The sequence below is a fragment of the Lytechinus pictus genome, chromosome 7 (genome assembly GCF_037042905.1).
Source record: "Lytechinus pictus isolate F3 Inbred chromosome 7, Lp3.0, whole genome shotgun sequence".
NCBI classification, from domain to species: Eukaryota; Metazoa; Echinodermata; class Echinoidea; order Temnopleuroida; family Toxopneustidae; genus Lytechinus; species Lytechinus pictus.
In genome coordinates, this window is record NC_087251.1 from 31,230,455 (window position 1) to 31,248,385 (window position 17,931).

Here is a 17,931-nt window from a genome sequence, read left to right on the forward strand (position 1 = left end):
AGGAAGGGAAAAGATGAAGAGAAAGGAAAAGGAAGAGCGGGGGGGGGGGGAAGAGATTAAAGAGAAAGAAATTGAAATTAAGGACCTCGGAGAAGGGAAAAAAAGAGGAAAGGGTTGGGACAAAACTTGGAAAGATAGGACCGATCAGCAAAAAAGGGAAGGAAGGGGAAATTAGAGAAATAGAAAGAAAAAGGAAGAGTGTAAAATTATCTTGCCTTTGGCAGGCGGGTATCGGGGGCATGCCTCCCGCCAAAAAAGGGGAGAAGATAAGGAAAATTAAGAAGTGACAAACTAGGGAACATCAAAATAAAAGTAAAAACAGGTTGGAAAGGGGGGAAATGAGAGAGGGAAAAAGAGCTGTGTCAATCGGCCTTGCACATACCCTCCTACATGAAAAAAATGAGTTAGATAGGGGCGGGGGGCGAACTACACAATGAAGGAATGAGGGGCAGAAACAATCTTATCCCACACTGCTTGCTTATCCCTCCCAGTAATTAAGATATATGCATAGAGCATAGAGGAGAGTAAAAGAAAATAGAGGAAAGGGAGGACGAAAAGAAGGGTAAAGAAGTAAGTAAGGAGGCCGAAGTGGACATAGTCCCCCTATAATTGGCAGTGAAAAATAGAGGGGAAGAGAGAGAAAAAGAAAGGAGGAAGGGAAAGGGGGAAGAGAAGGAGGGGAAAACAGAGAGACGAACAGATAGAAAGAGAGGAGGGGAAAGAAAGGAAGGATTTAAAGAGAGAAAAAGAAAAGGAAATAGGAAAGGGAACGGAAGAGACAGGAAATAAAGGGAAAAGAAGGGAGAGGATATAATTATCATTATTCTTAAATTCATTAAAATGCATAAAATATCCAGTTTTGGGTTCAGTACATATGAAGTTTGTGCTTTGCACTCGCATTTGTTTGCTAATAATCTAATATAACTCATCCTGTTTGTGAATTCCAACCTGAAGTACATCGGGTAAGTATATTACATAATTCTCTAATTACATATTATTCTCTTGAATAATTAGCATAGTTCAGAAAAGAACATATCTTTGTGAAATAAAACATCGTTTGAGGTAACATTACATGGGCATACCACTTTTTCTAGTGATCATGAAGTGAACGAGAGACCCCCCCCCCATCCAACCCCGTCATCCCCAGTCTTTTTATGCATCAATAGCCCAGTTATATAAGGTTAAAACCCTATAAAACAAAAGGCTAAAGCGTACTTCATGTATTTACATTACACTCTTTGTTATATTCAAGTTTGTATTGAAGCAAACATACAAATTTAACAAGATAATGCAAGTCGGGGGATATGAAAGGGGCATTATCCATTTATGAAAGACACAATAACATGAAAATGAGGACTCATATTGTGATGTTTTTGCTCAGTTTATTGGGCATTTATTCAACAAATCATATTGAACTTCAACCATAAATTTTGACTGCAATCCAGACATACTATTGAAATCAAAGACTGTTCTTTACTAGCAATGGGTCAACAAGCAGTACTGTCAAACACACAATCATCCCATTACACTATTACAATCTAATCCATATCGTATTCCATTAGTTGAAAAAAATGTGCAGTTATCTAATCTTATCATTCCACAACTGTCATCATGGCTTCCACATTACTATCTCTGCATTTATAGCATTACATCATTCTAGTTATATAATAGTGAGTATTTATCCGAACATAAAAAAAATTAATTGTTGTGCAAACATGCAAGATGCCCATACAAAAACATACCTGTATGCTCACATTCTATTCAATACCTGTACGGTATACACCAAGCTTAGCGATTGATCGCGGGGCTGACTTTAACAATTGATTATACACAATAACCATACAATCAATCATTAGAAACATCAGACCAACGATCGATCGCTCAGCTGTGTGTTACAGGGCATGTGATCTAGGCTAATTCTTAACAATGAAAAAATCCTTTAAAAAAACTACTTTCTTCAACCATGGTTCCGTTTTGACTGGTTCAAGTGGAATATATACTGGATTATTGAATTATTATACCCTGATTAATGGTGGGTTTTAAGAAAAAACAGATCCTTTCTTGCTTTTGAACCTCCCATTCAATGGGAATGCTATCTTAAAGAATACATCTGACTAACAGATTTGCTGAATTACAAAGAGTTTGACTTCTCATTTATATTTCACAAAACTACTTTAAATCATTACCAAAACATGGTAAATGCTAAACGTAACAAAACAAGTCTCATACAAACTTTTAAAGTTCAACCTACAACAAAATTTGGATTCAAACATGCAAATATACCTTCATAAACAGGAGTTGTGAACATTTGGTTGCTGACTATCAATGCCAGATGTAAACAATTGTTTAAAATGTTCATGCCATCTATCGGTAGAAAAACTAATAACATCAATACGATGATATTCATTGAAAGTGCACTATTACAATCAATACACATTGATATAATTACAAATTAATAAAAAAATTACACAATACAAACATAAAATGAACTATAAGTGCTGTCTTTCATTAAAACACTAAATCATTTCAACATAGGCAAATTCCACTTATGTAAATTAATTTTGCAACATAATTAAAACATTTGACATGTATAACTTCAGCATACTTCACTGCATCAAAGTATTCAAATACTCTCTGGATGGATATATTTCCATTGCAATACTTAATGATCTTATATACCATATAAGGCCATTAGAAAAGCTCTATCAATAGGAACATATTATGTGATGCTATCAACTGTGCAGTCTGATTTTATTCACTTTTGAAATGTAGATGATATAAAAATAGTTCACTTACATTTCCTATCAATAAAAGATCTGGCCCCGTAACATATAGCTTAGTGATTGATGATACACATTACTCTTAATCTTACAAATCAGCCAAACGATCAATCGCTAAGCTTTATCTTAGAGGGCCCTGATTTTTCTAAATCAGACAGATAAATAATAATAATGATAATATTCCACTTTTCTGAAGTGCCAAAATACCCTATAATAAATCAGGATCATAAATCCTTATACTGTATAGACATTGCCATAATGAACAAAAATCGAAATTATGTCGAATACTTTTTGGCATAATTTTTTCTAATTGAAATAATGAGTTTACTTGGTATTCATAAAATATAACAAATCTAAATATAATAGCAATATATCACTAAGTCATTTCAAATGGTCTGTTTTTATCTAATTATTAGCCACTATGTAGAAAAATAGGATTATGAAGATGTTATAACTAAGAAAATCAATTTCTATTACCATGAATTGCTATGCAACTGACAAAGAACATTTACAGTCAATATAAAATCTGAAACATAACAATTCTTTCACAACTCTCTAAAGATCTTAAATCTCTGTATATGATAATGTATTAGAAGCTAAAATCATTTTGCATAATTCCATTGATTTTCAAGGTACAGGCTATAGCATCATACAATGTATACTTTATTACTAATATTAGCAAACAATCATTACATTACTAAAATGTACACAAATACAACATATCAACCTCAAAACTTTTAGACTATTTGAGACTATCACACTATCATTCCATGCAAACAACACATACCTTTATAACATACAAGGAAACTATCTTCTACCACAAAATGCAGATGGCTTTGCATTATGTTTCTATTTTATCTTGAAACAAAAGTGAAAATTTCTGAACTATTTCAAAGATCAACATATATTCAAATGCACATGACACAGGTTGTCTGGCACTGAACTTATATCTTTAAAATATTTTTGCGGTTATATAGACAAGCATCTGTGATTCCAACCAATGTCCAATCGTCAAGCGGGTCAATATATATATATATGATATACATATGATTGTGTGATGTAATTGATTAAACTGGAAGCACAAGGTATTTCAGCATATCTCTCAAACAAATAGGATAGCAAAAAACAAATATTGTTACTTGTCAATGTATGTATATTCTATTTCATATCTCTGTCATAAAATACATCTCCCCCACATGTGAACAAGGTAAAAGTCTCTATTATACATGTAGAATGTTAAAGTAAAAATAACAAGCTATAATTTCAAATGGACATATTTCTTATTGCTTATATTTCACTCCCCAACTTTTCATTTATGAACCTTACTGAATCATGATGATAACCTGAATTATATAAACACCTATATTCAGATATAGATGTATCTTCATTTATATTATTAAAACTCAGTAGTCTTTTGGAAAGAACATAAATATTACAACTCCTAATAAATTTATCTTCTTTATAATTTGGTCTACATGAAGGAGTTGCGGTTTAATCACCAAATAGCTTTCAGAGGGGGTCTACATCGGAACTAAAAAAAAAAAAACTTAGATTAAACACAGGCTCTAATAATAGTAATAGATATTCAAAAATATTCATCACAGTATTCAGTGTGTAATGTTGTGTTTGAAGCTCAACAAATTTACCAAACATGACAACCCTTTTTAACAATGATATTTGTAATCCTATTTTTTAAACTTAGTACATGTTAAGTTAAAGCTACTTATTTAAATATAATTATGTAAATACCTGATTATGGTATTATACTCTAAGTCCCAGTGTACTCAAAATTATACAAACTATAAAAACTCAATGGCATAGTCATATCTTAACTGATCTCTTTGATCAACAGGTTGAATACGGACAAACCTTGAAGTGTTGATCACCAACCTAGAACACATTCTCATTAAACCACCCAAATGCATCATATGCCCTCATATCTACATCACGATCGTAGGGGTAAAATCTACCATTTGCAAAAGTCAAACTTGATCACATTGTGGAATTATATATGATAACCATACATCAGGATTCATTTGCTGATGGGTGCAAAACTATATTTCAAACTGATATTTGCCATACTTGACACCAAACTGACATGCTATTGATTTATATATATATAGTTCAGGGGCCGTATTCTGAAAATTGTCTAAGAGAAATATTCTTGTATCTTTGGAGTTACAATAAAATCCGTATTCTGAAAATTATTGTATCTTTTCTTGTAACTTTCACTGAGCGCGTATGATGTCAGAGCTATAATGATGCATAAGCCTAAATACCTACGTGTGCAAGATAATATATAGAGATAAAAGTTATTCTGAAAATTCTCTTATCTTTGCGTTCTGTTAACTTTCTAGCAAAAATACAAGAAAATTTACAAGAGGTAGGGGGCTATTGTAACTTAATGTTGCATGCGATATTTCTAGATCAAAATAATAAATTCTTGCTGCACCCCGCAAGAACATCATGTTTTACTGCAGGAGACATTCCGAAGACATTACAGGGACGGATTGGTAGACTTTTCAGCAATTAAAAATTGGTAATTGAGATGATGAATCTTTTCAAAGAAAATATGACTGAGATCAGCCATGTGCATTTTTAGCACAGTGGCGCACATGCATAAGCGTCGGGGGCGCAAGGAAAATACGCCTCGTGTCAACAATGCGCTTATAATAATATTCAGAAGAGACACTGCTATTGGTTGGCCTAAGCATATAACAACTTTATTGATTGGTTGATGACAGAATATTGGGCGTGTGAGAGATAAAATAGAGGACGTCCTTACAGAGATAAGACAATTTTCAGAATACCTATTTAAGACAATTTTAGCGAGCTGTTATCTTGCTGAGTTACAAGAAAAGTTAAGACAATTTTCAGAATACCACCCCAGGAAATTGAAAGATAAAAAAAAATCTGATCATGGTTTCACACATTTCTTCATTCTATTTTTATTTCTCATCAGATCTCTTACAAAGTTGATATTGTCTAGAAATATAGTCATTGTGACATTCTGAATATTAAAAAATTGAAGATCTGAGAATTTCAGCCAACAGTATCGCATTCTCGGTACAATTCATCTTAAAAAAAGTATCTTCTTTGCATAAAAAAATAATAAAAAGTCCTATTATTTCTTTACCTGGTAATACATTGTAGTAAATATTCAATAATTTTACTTCTAATGAAAGATTTGTGATATGAATAGATTTTAGAAATAAATACTGTGATAAAGTGCCAACAGGTGACATCAACATTTGGAAACTAGTGTTTAACACAAAACTATATCTACCCTTGGAAGATATGATACATACAGACAGTGGGGGATTTGGCAGTAATCAAACAGTGAATATAGATCCATATATTGCTAGCATGGTGTTAAGGACGACAAAAGGATTATATCAAATTGCGATAATGTCTTGTATTACGTGGGTAATGGATATATCATTTATCACCATAAATTAGGGCTGCACGATACTTGAGTATTTGGATATCGTCAGCTGGGAAAAAACCCCACAAAATAGTGATATATCATCCCAAATGAATAATGGTCAAATGTTGTGGAGTTATGCTCACATACTACTTTTTTTTTCTATGACTACGACTGTTTAGGATGACATTTTTATGACCCTTTTCTAAGGACCCTGGTGAATTTAGTTGGAGCAATGGGAATAATGGAAGAATTTAATAGCATTTCAAGAAATATTTCTTATGTGAAACAGATTAAAACCTCAATGATTAAAATTACTGTTAGAGGCGATATATCATGGACCAAATATCGTCCATTCACTGGAGTATCAATGTCACAGTATATCGATAATATTGTCATATTAACCGAGAATTATCGTGCAGCCCATCTATAAATGCAATAAAAGTGAGTAGCAAGATGAAGTGGGTCGGTAGATGAGATCTTTATGCCTTTCTAACTGGTTCTTCATGAGGGTCAGGAAGCTTAACTGGGTTTGGTTTGACATCCCATATCTCTTCAGCGTACTCTTTGATGGTACGATCACTCGAGAACTTACCAGACGACGCTATGTTATGAATGCACTTTATCGTCCATTCCTGTTGATTCTGTTGATAAATATAAATAAAGTACCCTCAATATCAATAAGTGCATTTTAAAGATTCTATTAAAGGCATTGAGTATCTCGGTTTCAAAATAAAAATTACAGATTTGGCTGTTAATTAAATTATGATTGCAACCCTTGTTAGACAAATGGTGAGAGGTTTATAATCCAAGCTGTCAGTTATTCATCAAGGTATCTAGGAATTTGTGATAAGGGTACCACTATTACCTCTAAGAACATTTCCTGCATGAATGTTCTCTGTGTGTTTCATGATGCTACATGTACACTGCACTGCCCACGCAGTGTGCCTACTGGATGAGCTCGGGCATGGAGTACGGTGATCCTCAATTATATCTCGACTGTTTAGATAATTAATGACTTCCAAATTGTCTAAAATGCTCAGGGGCCTGACACACAAAGCTTAGCAATAACAATTGTTGAACATTTTTCTACAATTGATTGCATTGACTACAATGTACAATCAATCGTAAAAATGAAGTGTACAATTAATCGCTAACTTTTGTGTTATGGGACCCAGGTGTTCTTGATTAGACACTGGGAAGAGATAAAGTACACCATAGGGGTTGGGAATAATAAAAAGTTGAATATTTGATGAAATTAAGCAAATGCTTATATGACTACTTACCATGTAGAGTTCACTAGCACGGCTCTGTGCTGCGAGATAGGACTCAAAGTCTGCTAGAAGCATGTACCTGATTAATAAAACAATCAATAATAAAACATAATAATAATGTTTTATCTACCCAGGGTAGCCACTTCAGTTAGGAAACTGCTCTACCAGTGAGCCCTGCATTACATACTATATCATTATTACTCTTCTCCAATCTAAATGCTGAGCGCCAAGCAAGAAGGCAGAAGGTCCCATTTTTTCTTCGGCCGAGGATCGAACCCACGCCCTCCCGTTCATGAGGTGGACGCTCTACCACTGAGCCAGCATGCCCAGTGTCCATTGAGACACTCAGTAAATCTTTAATACTTTCAAACTAGGGTTATTTTACAAATCTATTCAATTAATAGGAGATGCTGTATGAATTTGAATGATTTGCAATTTTCTTGTCCACAACATACTTTTCAAAATATATTTTCATCTAAATGATTAACTGTGAGTCAGTTATGAAGACTTTGAAATGTTTTTTTTTAAGAAAAAAAATTGATATGGATTAGCAGATATAAATTTATAAAGATAAAAAATGTATTACCTATGTATCTATTGATATATTGTCAATTTATAGATCCATTGAAATATTTCACCTTATGCGAATAGACAACCGCTTGTGGGTAATTTGGTAAATCTTGCTAGAAATGGATACAAAGGGGGTTAAGAAATAACTTACGTGTCATGATTTAGAAGTGAGTTGACAATATCATGGAAAGCACCTGGATCATTTGGTGTGAAGAAACCGTCTCTGATCTGGTCTATAGCTTGCTTCAATTCACCATTCTTCTCATAGAATTCACGGGGATTATACCTTCAAAGAAATAACAACATCACTTAAACTATTCGTTTCCGAATACCCTTGTAATATGGAACGACAATCTAACTGCATGCCATATATGCCACATAGAACTAAACTCTTAATTCCTCCTGAATGTATAGTACACTTAATTAATTCAAGATATTATTTGTTTTCTCACAATTTAATATGCAAGGAGAAGTAACTTTCTGAACACATCTTAAGTAAAACTTCTTTCAATGTGTATAGAATTAAAAAACAATCTTTTGTACTCTCATTGTCATGAACCAACTCCATAAGTTGGTGCTCTTATGGGGCAATTAATAAAACCATAAAATACCATACATATGAGTTATGGCACTTTAGGCAAGTCGAAAACAGCCATTTAAATTTTTTTTGTACCAGCTAAATATAGGTGGTTTTAATAACAAGTGGAACGCCTCTGGCAGTCTCGCCTGCATTACGCGATTTAATATAGCAGCAGTGCTAACTTTGAAAACTACTATAAAATAATCATTCACAAACACACCATTCATATAATGACATAATACCACGTTCATTGACCATAGATGACATTTGAACGGTGACTTAAGACTTGTCAAATACACCCATGTCCACATTTCATTCACTTTATCCATAAACTTTCAAAGTTATGATGGCAATTCAACAATTACCCCAACATGGCCTAAGTTTATTGACCTTAAATGACCACTGACCTTGGTTTTGTGACCTGAAACTCACAGGGGATGTTAAGTGATACTTGATTACTCTTATATCCCAAGTTCTATGAAATAGATCCATAAACTTCAGAGTTAGGATGGTAATTCAACAAAGACCCCCAACACGGCCAAATATGCAGGCGAGACAAAAACTATAGATCAGAGGACAAGCATATTGGCTCAAATTCATGAATGTAGTTTAGGTTAACACATGAATGAATATGTGTCACAGCATGTAATATAACACATCATTTTATAACTAATGACACGATTTAACCCTGGGTCAATCAAACCCACTCACTTAAATGGCCACAGGTTAAAACTTAACCAACTTTCTTGAATTGGAGCCATTTAGTTCAATGAAATGAATGAACTTACCCGGGCTTTCTTTTGTTGACCTCATCCACTGTCATACCAAAGATGAAGATATTCTCATCTCCCATCTCCTCTCTCATTTCAACATTGGCTCCATCCAGGGTGCCGATAGTCAGACCTCCATTTAACTAGATAACAATAATAATGATTGTATTAATAATACTGTGTGTTTATTGCACATATCACTACCTGAGCACCTCAAATCATTGAAAACATTCAAGAATGCATCTAAATTCAACTATAATAATCACATTTCTACAAAACTTAATGCATCCCTTTCTCTGTTCATTCAAATTTTAATGTTTAAAACACTGTAGGAAGAACCGTGCAAATCTGTGAACATATAGCAATTTGGCCTGCTACATCCAAAATACTTTGACTTTAATTAACAAACCATTCTATAAAACCTTTATTACAGTTGGAGTTGGGTTTGGATATTCTCTTCTCTCTTCATTTCATGATTTCCTGAAGAACATCTTAACATGTTGATTTCAAACAAATTCATTATGAAAAGTACACTTACCATGAACTTCATATTGCCTGTGCCCGAAGCCTCAGTGCCTGCCAGTGAAATCTGCTCTGATAAATCACAGGCTGGGATCACTGTATCAAAAAGATAAAAATATCCCAGTCACTGATGGGAGACAATTCCTAGGTAACTTTGTATCTTAAACACCATGAGACGGTGATGATGATGATGGTGGTGGGGGTGGTGATGATGATGGTGGTGGTGATGATGATGGTGGTGGTGGTGATGGTGGCGAAGATGATTATGGTGGTGGTGATAATGGTGATGACAGTGGTGGTGATGATGAAGGAAATGTCTTTGTGATGATGTGATGACAACAGTGTTTAAGACAACAACAACAATAATGTTGATGATTATTATGATGATGATGATGATAATAATGACATCAGGGTCCCGTTTCATGTAGACTTCTTAATAACAAATGCAAGATTTCTATTACAAATTTACAATCAGCTTATGAGACTGACGGATTTCAGTGGCTTAAACTATTATTGTAAATTTGTTATTGTAACAAGTATTATAAAACGGACCCCTGATCTTACACTATCCCATGTCCCTCAGTACCATCTCACAGGTGAATATAATGCCAAAGACAACATCACTTGATTTCCACAAAGCAACTTATCTAGAGACAGTGATTTTCCGTTTAAAAAAATTGTCTTTTTCGTTTCTGAAAATCTGTAATTCCGTTTCAACGTGATCTAAAAATGGAAATTCCGTTTTGTCACTGAAAATGTACACAGCAAAAAATTCCATGAATTTTACATGAAAAGAACCAAACGTAATTTCGGTTTTATTTAACGGTAAAACGGAAAATCACTGTCCCACCTTATCTCCAACTCACCTTTCTCTGCAAGCGAGACTCTGTAATTCTCCAGGAAGATAACCTTGAGTTTGTCACCAACGATGGGGTCACTATTGACCACCCTACCAATACTGTTGATGAGATAGATGATCTGTTTGGCCATGTAATACCCTGGAGCAGCCTTGCCACCGATCATCACTGTGCGTGGAACAAACTTAGCACTCGGATCCTTCTTGATTCCTGGTGAGAAAAAAATGTAATGGTCAAAAATACATTTCTAGAAATGAAATGCATGAACATACACATTAGCAAGAAAATTATACTTGCAACAATGAAAACTGAATAACAGAAGAAACATAAGTTACCTTATACGTGAAAATCAGCTTAATTAGCATTTTGGATTTTATATTCTCTTTAGAATTAACCATTTGAAACAACAAGAGGTTTATACTCAGCAAGATGGTTTTAGGGGGATAGTCCATCCTTTATTAGTCTAAGGATTGGGTATACAAGTAAAAACTATTACTCAAACTCAAGGGCCCGAATTCACAAAGCTGGTTTTGAAAACCCACGGTTGAATCCATGGTTTATGCAGATTTCCTATATAAATTACGCTTATTTTACCGCATATATAAAAAAATGTCCAATGCGGATGCGCGCTTTTGTCACAGTGTGCCAACTTGATGCCTGTTACCATGGTTAGATACGGTATTTTATTTATGAGTCCACTATTTTGAATTAATGAGTCCACTCTTCAAATAGTGAACTCATGAATAAAATACTGTATCTAACCATGGTAACAGGCATCAATTTGGCACACTGTGACAAAGCGCGCATCAGCATTGGACATTTTTTAATATACGCGGTAAAATAAGCGTAATTTATACAGGAAACCTGCATAAACCATGAACTCAACCGTGGGTTTTCAAAACCATCTTTGTGAATTCGGGCTAATATGACTGCTATCAGGGAGCTAAAGGATTACAAAAGCAGAATTGAGAATTTCCTATGCAAAATAAACAAAATTTTATTTACAAAACCACAAGATAATTTTCACAATACAATTTTCAATCTGTAAAATGCAATGAGTAAACTCACTGTTATAGAGACAGATGACGTGAAGAGCATTGAGCAGCTGGCGTTTGTATTCGTGAATTCTCTTGACTTGAATGTCAAACATGGAGTCCACATTGATATGTACTCCACTGTGTTTCTCAAGGTATTGGGCTAGCTTCATCTTGTTCTCCTAAAGATAGATAGAAAAATGATTATCATTGTTATTTATTCATTATCATATAGCTTGGTGCCACCTTTGACCAGGATGCAAAAAATGAACTAGATCACTGTGAATTGCAGGTGTTTCTCCTCCTGATATAATCTGACTGGGGGGGGGGGGTGGAGGTCCACTTCATGCCCCCCCCCACCAGTGACTCTTATTAGAATAGTGGAAAGGGTTCTTAACATGATAAGGTAGTGACTCTCATCTACATAGGGACGGCAACAAAACCTACATCTGTGAAACAGGGGAGTGGGTTGTCAACACAAGCTTCAGTCTCCTTCGCGGAGAAGACTCAAGCCCCTTATCTTTAATTTGACAGGCAAACAGGGGGGGAATTGAAATGTAACTTATTCAACATATAGACTAGACAAAATCTGTTGAATTATATAGTCTATGTAGATTCCCTATCAGAATCTGTATTAATGATACAGCTTTACGATAAACTTGCAAGGCTTGTTGCTACTCTGATTCGTCTTCTACACAAAATACAAGAGGCGCATGCTTCATGCAATCGATGCGTACACACTAGGGCGTACATCAACTTAAAATCAGCGATTGACGTCACCTCAGTGAATATACCGCCACCGTTTACAATACAATGCAGATATATTCACCAAGGTGATGTCAAAACCTGGAATATAACAAATGCGATCCTTACAGCTATTAATCATGTGGTGTATTGTCCTATCACTGCTTTGAAGCTACATAATACACCCACCTGTTTGACTCGAGCAACCGACTGGATGAAGGCTCTATCAGAGACATGTTGTTTTAGGCTCTTCAACTGGAACAGGTCGGTTGTCCATTCATCACCGATTTTCTGTCAAAAAGAAAGAGAGGCAATGATGTAAGGATGGTAGTAAGTCTAATTACCTGTATTCTGCCCAGTGATATGAACCATCACTCTCTTACTGGTTGTAGCACAGTGTCATGGGTATGGAAATTTTTGGCAATTTTAAACCATGGCCACTTTAATCATTCTCTACATTTGTCCTTCTTGTTTGGGGCTCTGATTATCATCTATATTTAGCTCTGTTTATCTGTGGTCACTTGTTCAATACATATTCCCAAACATCTTTTTTTTTCACACAAAAATTCTGAAATACAATGTTCTATTGTCTTTAATATCATGAAATGACAACCAAACATTTTCCTTTTCTATTAAAGTTCAGTACCTTCAACAAATCATCAATGTCAGTATTAAAAAAGCAAATTTTTAAATAAGTATACACAGATTGGCACCCCTTGGTAAGGAGCTTTAGCCATTAATCCTCTAGTGTTAACAAACATACATTCATGCTTTCTTAATTAACAGGCAAAATGGCCACCACCATTCATCAAAATACACCTAAATGCCTAAATATGTAAATATTTTATTTGACCAATGTGAAGATACTTTATCAGAGGCAATGACTTACATCGAAAATGGCATCGGATAGTCCGGGGTTACACATGAGCAACCACCGACGAGGAGTAATTCCATTTGTCTTGTTCTGGAACTTCTCAGGATACATCTCGTAGAAGTCCTTAAACCTATCAACATTAAACCATACAGAGCAAATATTAGTCTAAAGGTATTCTGGAAAAACATAAATTTGAAGAAACTATCAGCTCATTTTTTGTGGGTAATATTTACCATCCGTCTAAACAACAGGGTTAGTTATAATCTGGTCATTATGCAGGAAAAAAGTAACGTACGAAAAATTTACATATTCATTACATTTCTTTTCGCTAATGTCAGGCAAAATATACATATGCCTTTCCCCAAAAAATATTTCATACTTGACTTTAGCATCAGGGATGCAAGCATGAACCAATTAAGAATTTGAAAACCTTGCAGTGGTGCCAGAACCTTCTGGTTAGACAATGGTTTAGAGGGTCGAACCATGTCAACACATATTGGATTGCCCCCCCCCCTTTAATCTTTGTCTGACCAGGGCCCCCATGGAATAAACCTGTGGCTGACTCTATAATTGCTGCATTGAAGATTGCATATGATCAATCGTGACTATCAGCCCAATGATCAATTCGGTGGATTCACAATATGGTGCGCCATCTATCGGTTGCAGCGGATAGGCCAATTTCTAACTTCGGGGTCGACATCGCGCGCAGGTGCAGGCAGCACACAGTGCTAGTGTCCTGTAATATGATTGGCATGCCTCAAAAATGAAAATCATATGGCAAGAATTCACAGAAAACGGTCTAAATTTTGTAAAGAAATATGCGGCAAATTTCTCTCCCTGCTCATGGACCCTGATAATCAGCATAATTTCATGCAAGCCGGCCAAGCCACAATGGCCAGGGCAGCATAATCGCATGCGCTCGTGCGTGCGACAGATGTTGACTTTCTCCCATGAGGCATGGCGAATTTTGGCCTGTCCGCCGCAACCGATGATGGCGCACTGTCTTATGAATCCACCGCATTGCCAAGCTTTATGTAAAGAGGCCCTGAGCATTCCGGTTCCACCGATTCCATCCATATGAGGTGGTCAGCCTCTATATCAGACTCTACCAACTTACACACTAGACTTGATGAGTTCAGAGTGAATAGCTGCTACACCATTAACAGCGTGTGAGCCTACAATGGATAGATGGGCCATGTTGATACGCTTATCATGGTCTTCTTCAACGATAGACATACGACGCATGCGGTCAAAGTCTCCTGGGTATCTCTCGCTGACCACCTGAATATTGAATAAACATCAAGGCGATGATATGAATGTCACAAACATGATATCAATGTCAAACTTTGATGGTAATGAATATTTTATCAAAATTATTGCTGTATGATAAGAAATGTACATGTACAAACATATTTGAGAGATTGTTTCCAGGAGTATTGATGTAAATTCTGATTTATTGTGGTGTAAAAAAACAATATTTCATTCCATGACTTTTTCATGACTTTTCCATGACTATATTGCTGCTTTCCATGACTTCCCGTGACGTCCCGGGAGTTATGTAGAATTTGGGATGTCACAAAACAGGGAAAAATGGACACCATTAACACCAATTATAATAGCAGAGTATGAGTCGTGAGACACAACAAACTGGAAAGCTGCCATAGCCAAGAGGTAAATGCAATTCCATGACTTTTCACAAATTTTCTAATTTCCCTGACTTTCCATGACCACTAATTTTTCCAGGATTTTCCATGACTGTGGGAACCCTGGTAATACACAAAACACTAATACTACCATTATTAAAGGTCAAGTCCACCCCAGAAAGTGTTGATTTGAATAAATAGAGAAAAATCAAACAAGCATTATGCTGAAAATTTCATCAAAATCGGATGGAAAATAAGAAATTTATGATATTTTAAAGTTTCGCTTATTTTTCACAAAACAGTGATATGCACAACTCAGTGACATGCAAATGAGACAGTCGATGACGTCCCTCACTCACTATTTCTTTTGTTTTTTATTGTTTGAATTATATAATATTTATTTTTTTACAGATTTGACAATAAGGACCAACTTGATTGAACCATATAGTATTAAACAATGCTAATTCCACATGTTCAGGGAGAAATTAATCGTTGTTTCACACGACAACAGGGAGAAATTAGGAATATTTCATATTTCACATAATAAAATACAAAAGAAATAGTGAGTGAGTGATGTCATCAGTCTCCTCATTTGCATACCGACAAGGATGTGAATATAACTGTTTTGTGAAATTAAGCGAAACTTTAAAATGTAATAACTTTCTTATTTTACATCAGATTTTGATGAAATTTTCAGCGTTATTCTTGTTGTATTTTTCTCTTTTTATTCGAATCAACTTTTTGTTGGGGTGGACTTGTCCTTTAAATATATACACTGCCCTCACAAGGTAGAGATTGAGCATCCACTATCTTACATTCATATGATGCATGTTGACATTATAGATGATCTCAAGATGGCGTGGTAAGACGTATTCCAGGAGACCGACTGGCCATCTCTCAAGAGCTTCCGGTAGGATGGTATGATTGGTGTACGCAAACGTACGTACAATGATGTCCCAAGCCTGTTAAACAGAATATGAATAAGAAACATATTTAGTATTATTATTACCATTTATTATCATTCACTCGATCAAAATAGAATGCACAAGTACAATACAGCACAGGAATGAAATAATAATAAAGTAAACCTGTAAAGAACATGGGACTAGTAAATGGGTCGGGGGGGGGGGGGCAAAAGTGAAGTTCAACACTGTCACCCCACACATGCCACTTCCACTTTATAATCAAAATAGCAGATTTGCTACACAAAATGAAGGAAGACAAAAAGAGATGGATTGGGATTGTTCATTTGCTAAAAATTCTCTAATTTTTTCTCACAAAAATGCATTGCTATTTTTATAGCAATAAAAGTAAATTCAGCCTATGACTAATTTATTACACAATAAGTGACTAATCTGAGCTTTAAATGCACATCCTTTCCATTATGTTGTATGGTAACAATAATGCAAATCACATAATATATGTACCAAAAATATACTGTGACATAAGAGTGAGCACATTCTTGGCTTTCTCTCTCTCAATAATTTCAATAACTGCGATTGTAAATGCCACTTTCACCTTAAGAGAAAAGTCAATTGAATAGTACAGTAAAGTATTATTTTCCATATAAAAATATAAAAATACAAAACAGAAGGATAGGCCATATCCAGTTTTGTCAATAAGACAATAATATGTTCTGCCATGGGGGTCCATAGAATCTGGATATCAGTGGACTTAAACCTTAGTTGTAGCAATCGTTCTGCTTCTTCATTTCTTCACGCACTTTTGAATAGTTTGGACCAACCACATGTAGATGGTGCAACATGAGTGTAGTATGTGTATATATCAATCACATGATGACATTGCAGAAACCAGGGGGTGTTTCACAAAGATGTAAGTATGACTTAGAGTCGCACTTAAATGCCTAATTGCATGCGGTATAAAAGACATGACCGCACTGATCAGATCGTGCCAAGAGAACGCGTACTACTGCGTATTGATCAATAAGATTGCGCGTTGCATATCATGTACGCGTCGGCATTAAGTGCAACTCTAAGTCATACTTAAATCTTTGCGAAACACCCCCCAGGACTTCCACCTTACAAAGGAATGTGATTGTTCCAAATGCATGTACTCTAAACTATGGAAAGCCAGCAACACCAGGATTCTTCGTCTATAGATTAACACATTAATCCTTTCGTAAACGAGATGTGGACCAAGTCAATGATAAAGCGCAAGTAATATATTTTAGGCCAAGATTGGAAAGGGCATATTCATTGTGCATTCTGGGTGATGATGTCACTGGCTTCCCATAGTAAGATTGATTCAATCAAGCACAGTCCTTTGTCAGAAGGTGCCCATGTGAGTTTTCATCAACATCTGATGTCTGACAGATTTTCAGACAAAACTACTTTCCTCAGTTTGCATTAAATGTACCTTAAAAGCACAGGTGTCTGACTGTAACACTGGTAAATGTGGGATAGAACAGAGTTTGTCAGATAACTATTTGACAATTCTTTTTTTGAAACTCCCAACCCCTGTGTCTCGAGGGTTCCAAGACATTTACTCCGGCAACAACTGCTCTGATGGTAAATCTGCACGTTAAGCCAAACAAAAATCTAACCTCTGGAACTAAATAAAACTAATTCTTATTTTTACATTATTCTGAACCAAAAACTCCATTACAATCCTAACGCTAACCCTTTGCCCTCTGAGATATTAAGACCAGAGCAAATGTGGCAGGAGCAAATGTCGTGTCACCGTCTCCAGGCTATCGATCATCAAGAAACGATGACTCACCTTCTCCCATTCCATTCCTTCAACATCTATTAAGATCCTCATCAGCTCTGGGATAGCCAGGGCAGGATGGGTATCATTCAGCTGAATCGCAACCTACAAACATTCAAATACAAATTATTC

General features: G+C 35.4%; 1 protein-coding gene across 1 annotated transcript in view; it reads right to left on the reverse strand.

Annotated features, from left to right (window-relative positions):
• Positions 1–1,362: 1,362 nt before the first annotated feature.
• Positions 1,363–17,931, reverse strand: part of LOC129265278 (glycogen phosphorylase-like) — a 36,565-nt gene continuing 19,996 nt past the window's right edge. Inside the window, exons 8-19 of the mRNA XM_064102490.1 lie at positions 17,812–17,904; positions 15,888–16,034; positions 14,547–14,710; positions 13,445–13,559; positions 12,745–12,846; positions 11,846–11,993; positions 10,787–10,987; positions 9,937–10,016; positions 9,417–9,541; positions 8,200–8,334; positions 7,491–7,557; positions 1,363–6,848 (exon numbers count right to left, since the gene is read on the reverse strand). Coding sequence (XP_063958560.1) covers positions 6,687–6,848; positions 7,491–7,557; positions 8,200–8,334; positions 9,417–9,541; positions 9,937–10,016; positions 10,787–10,987; positions 11,846–11,993; positions 12,745–12,846; positions 13,445–13,559; positions 14,547–14,710; positions 15,888–16,034; positions 17,812–17,904 — 1,539 coding nt within the window. The 3' untranslated portion in view covers positions 1,363–6,686. The remainder of the gene's footprint in view (positions 6,849–7,490; positions 7,558–8,199; positions 8,335–9,416; positions 9,542–9,936; positions 10,017–10,786; positions 10,988–11,845; positions 11,994–12,744; positions 12,847–13,444; positions 13,560–14,546; positions 14,711–15,887; positions 16,035–17,811; positions 17,905–17,931) is intronic.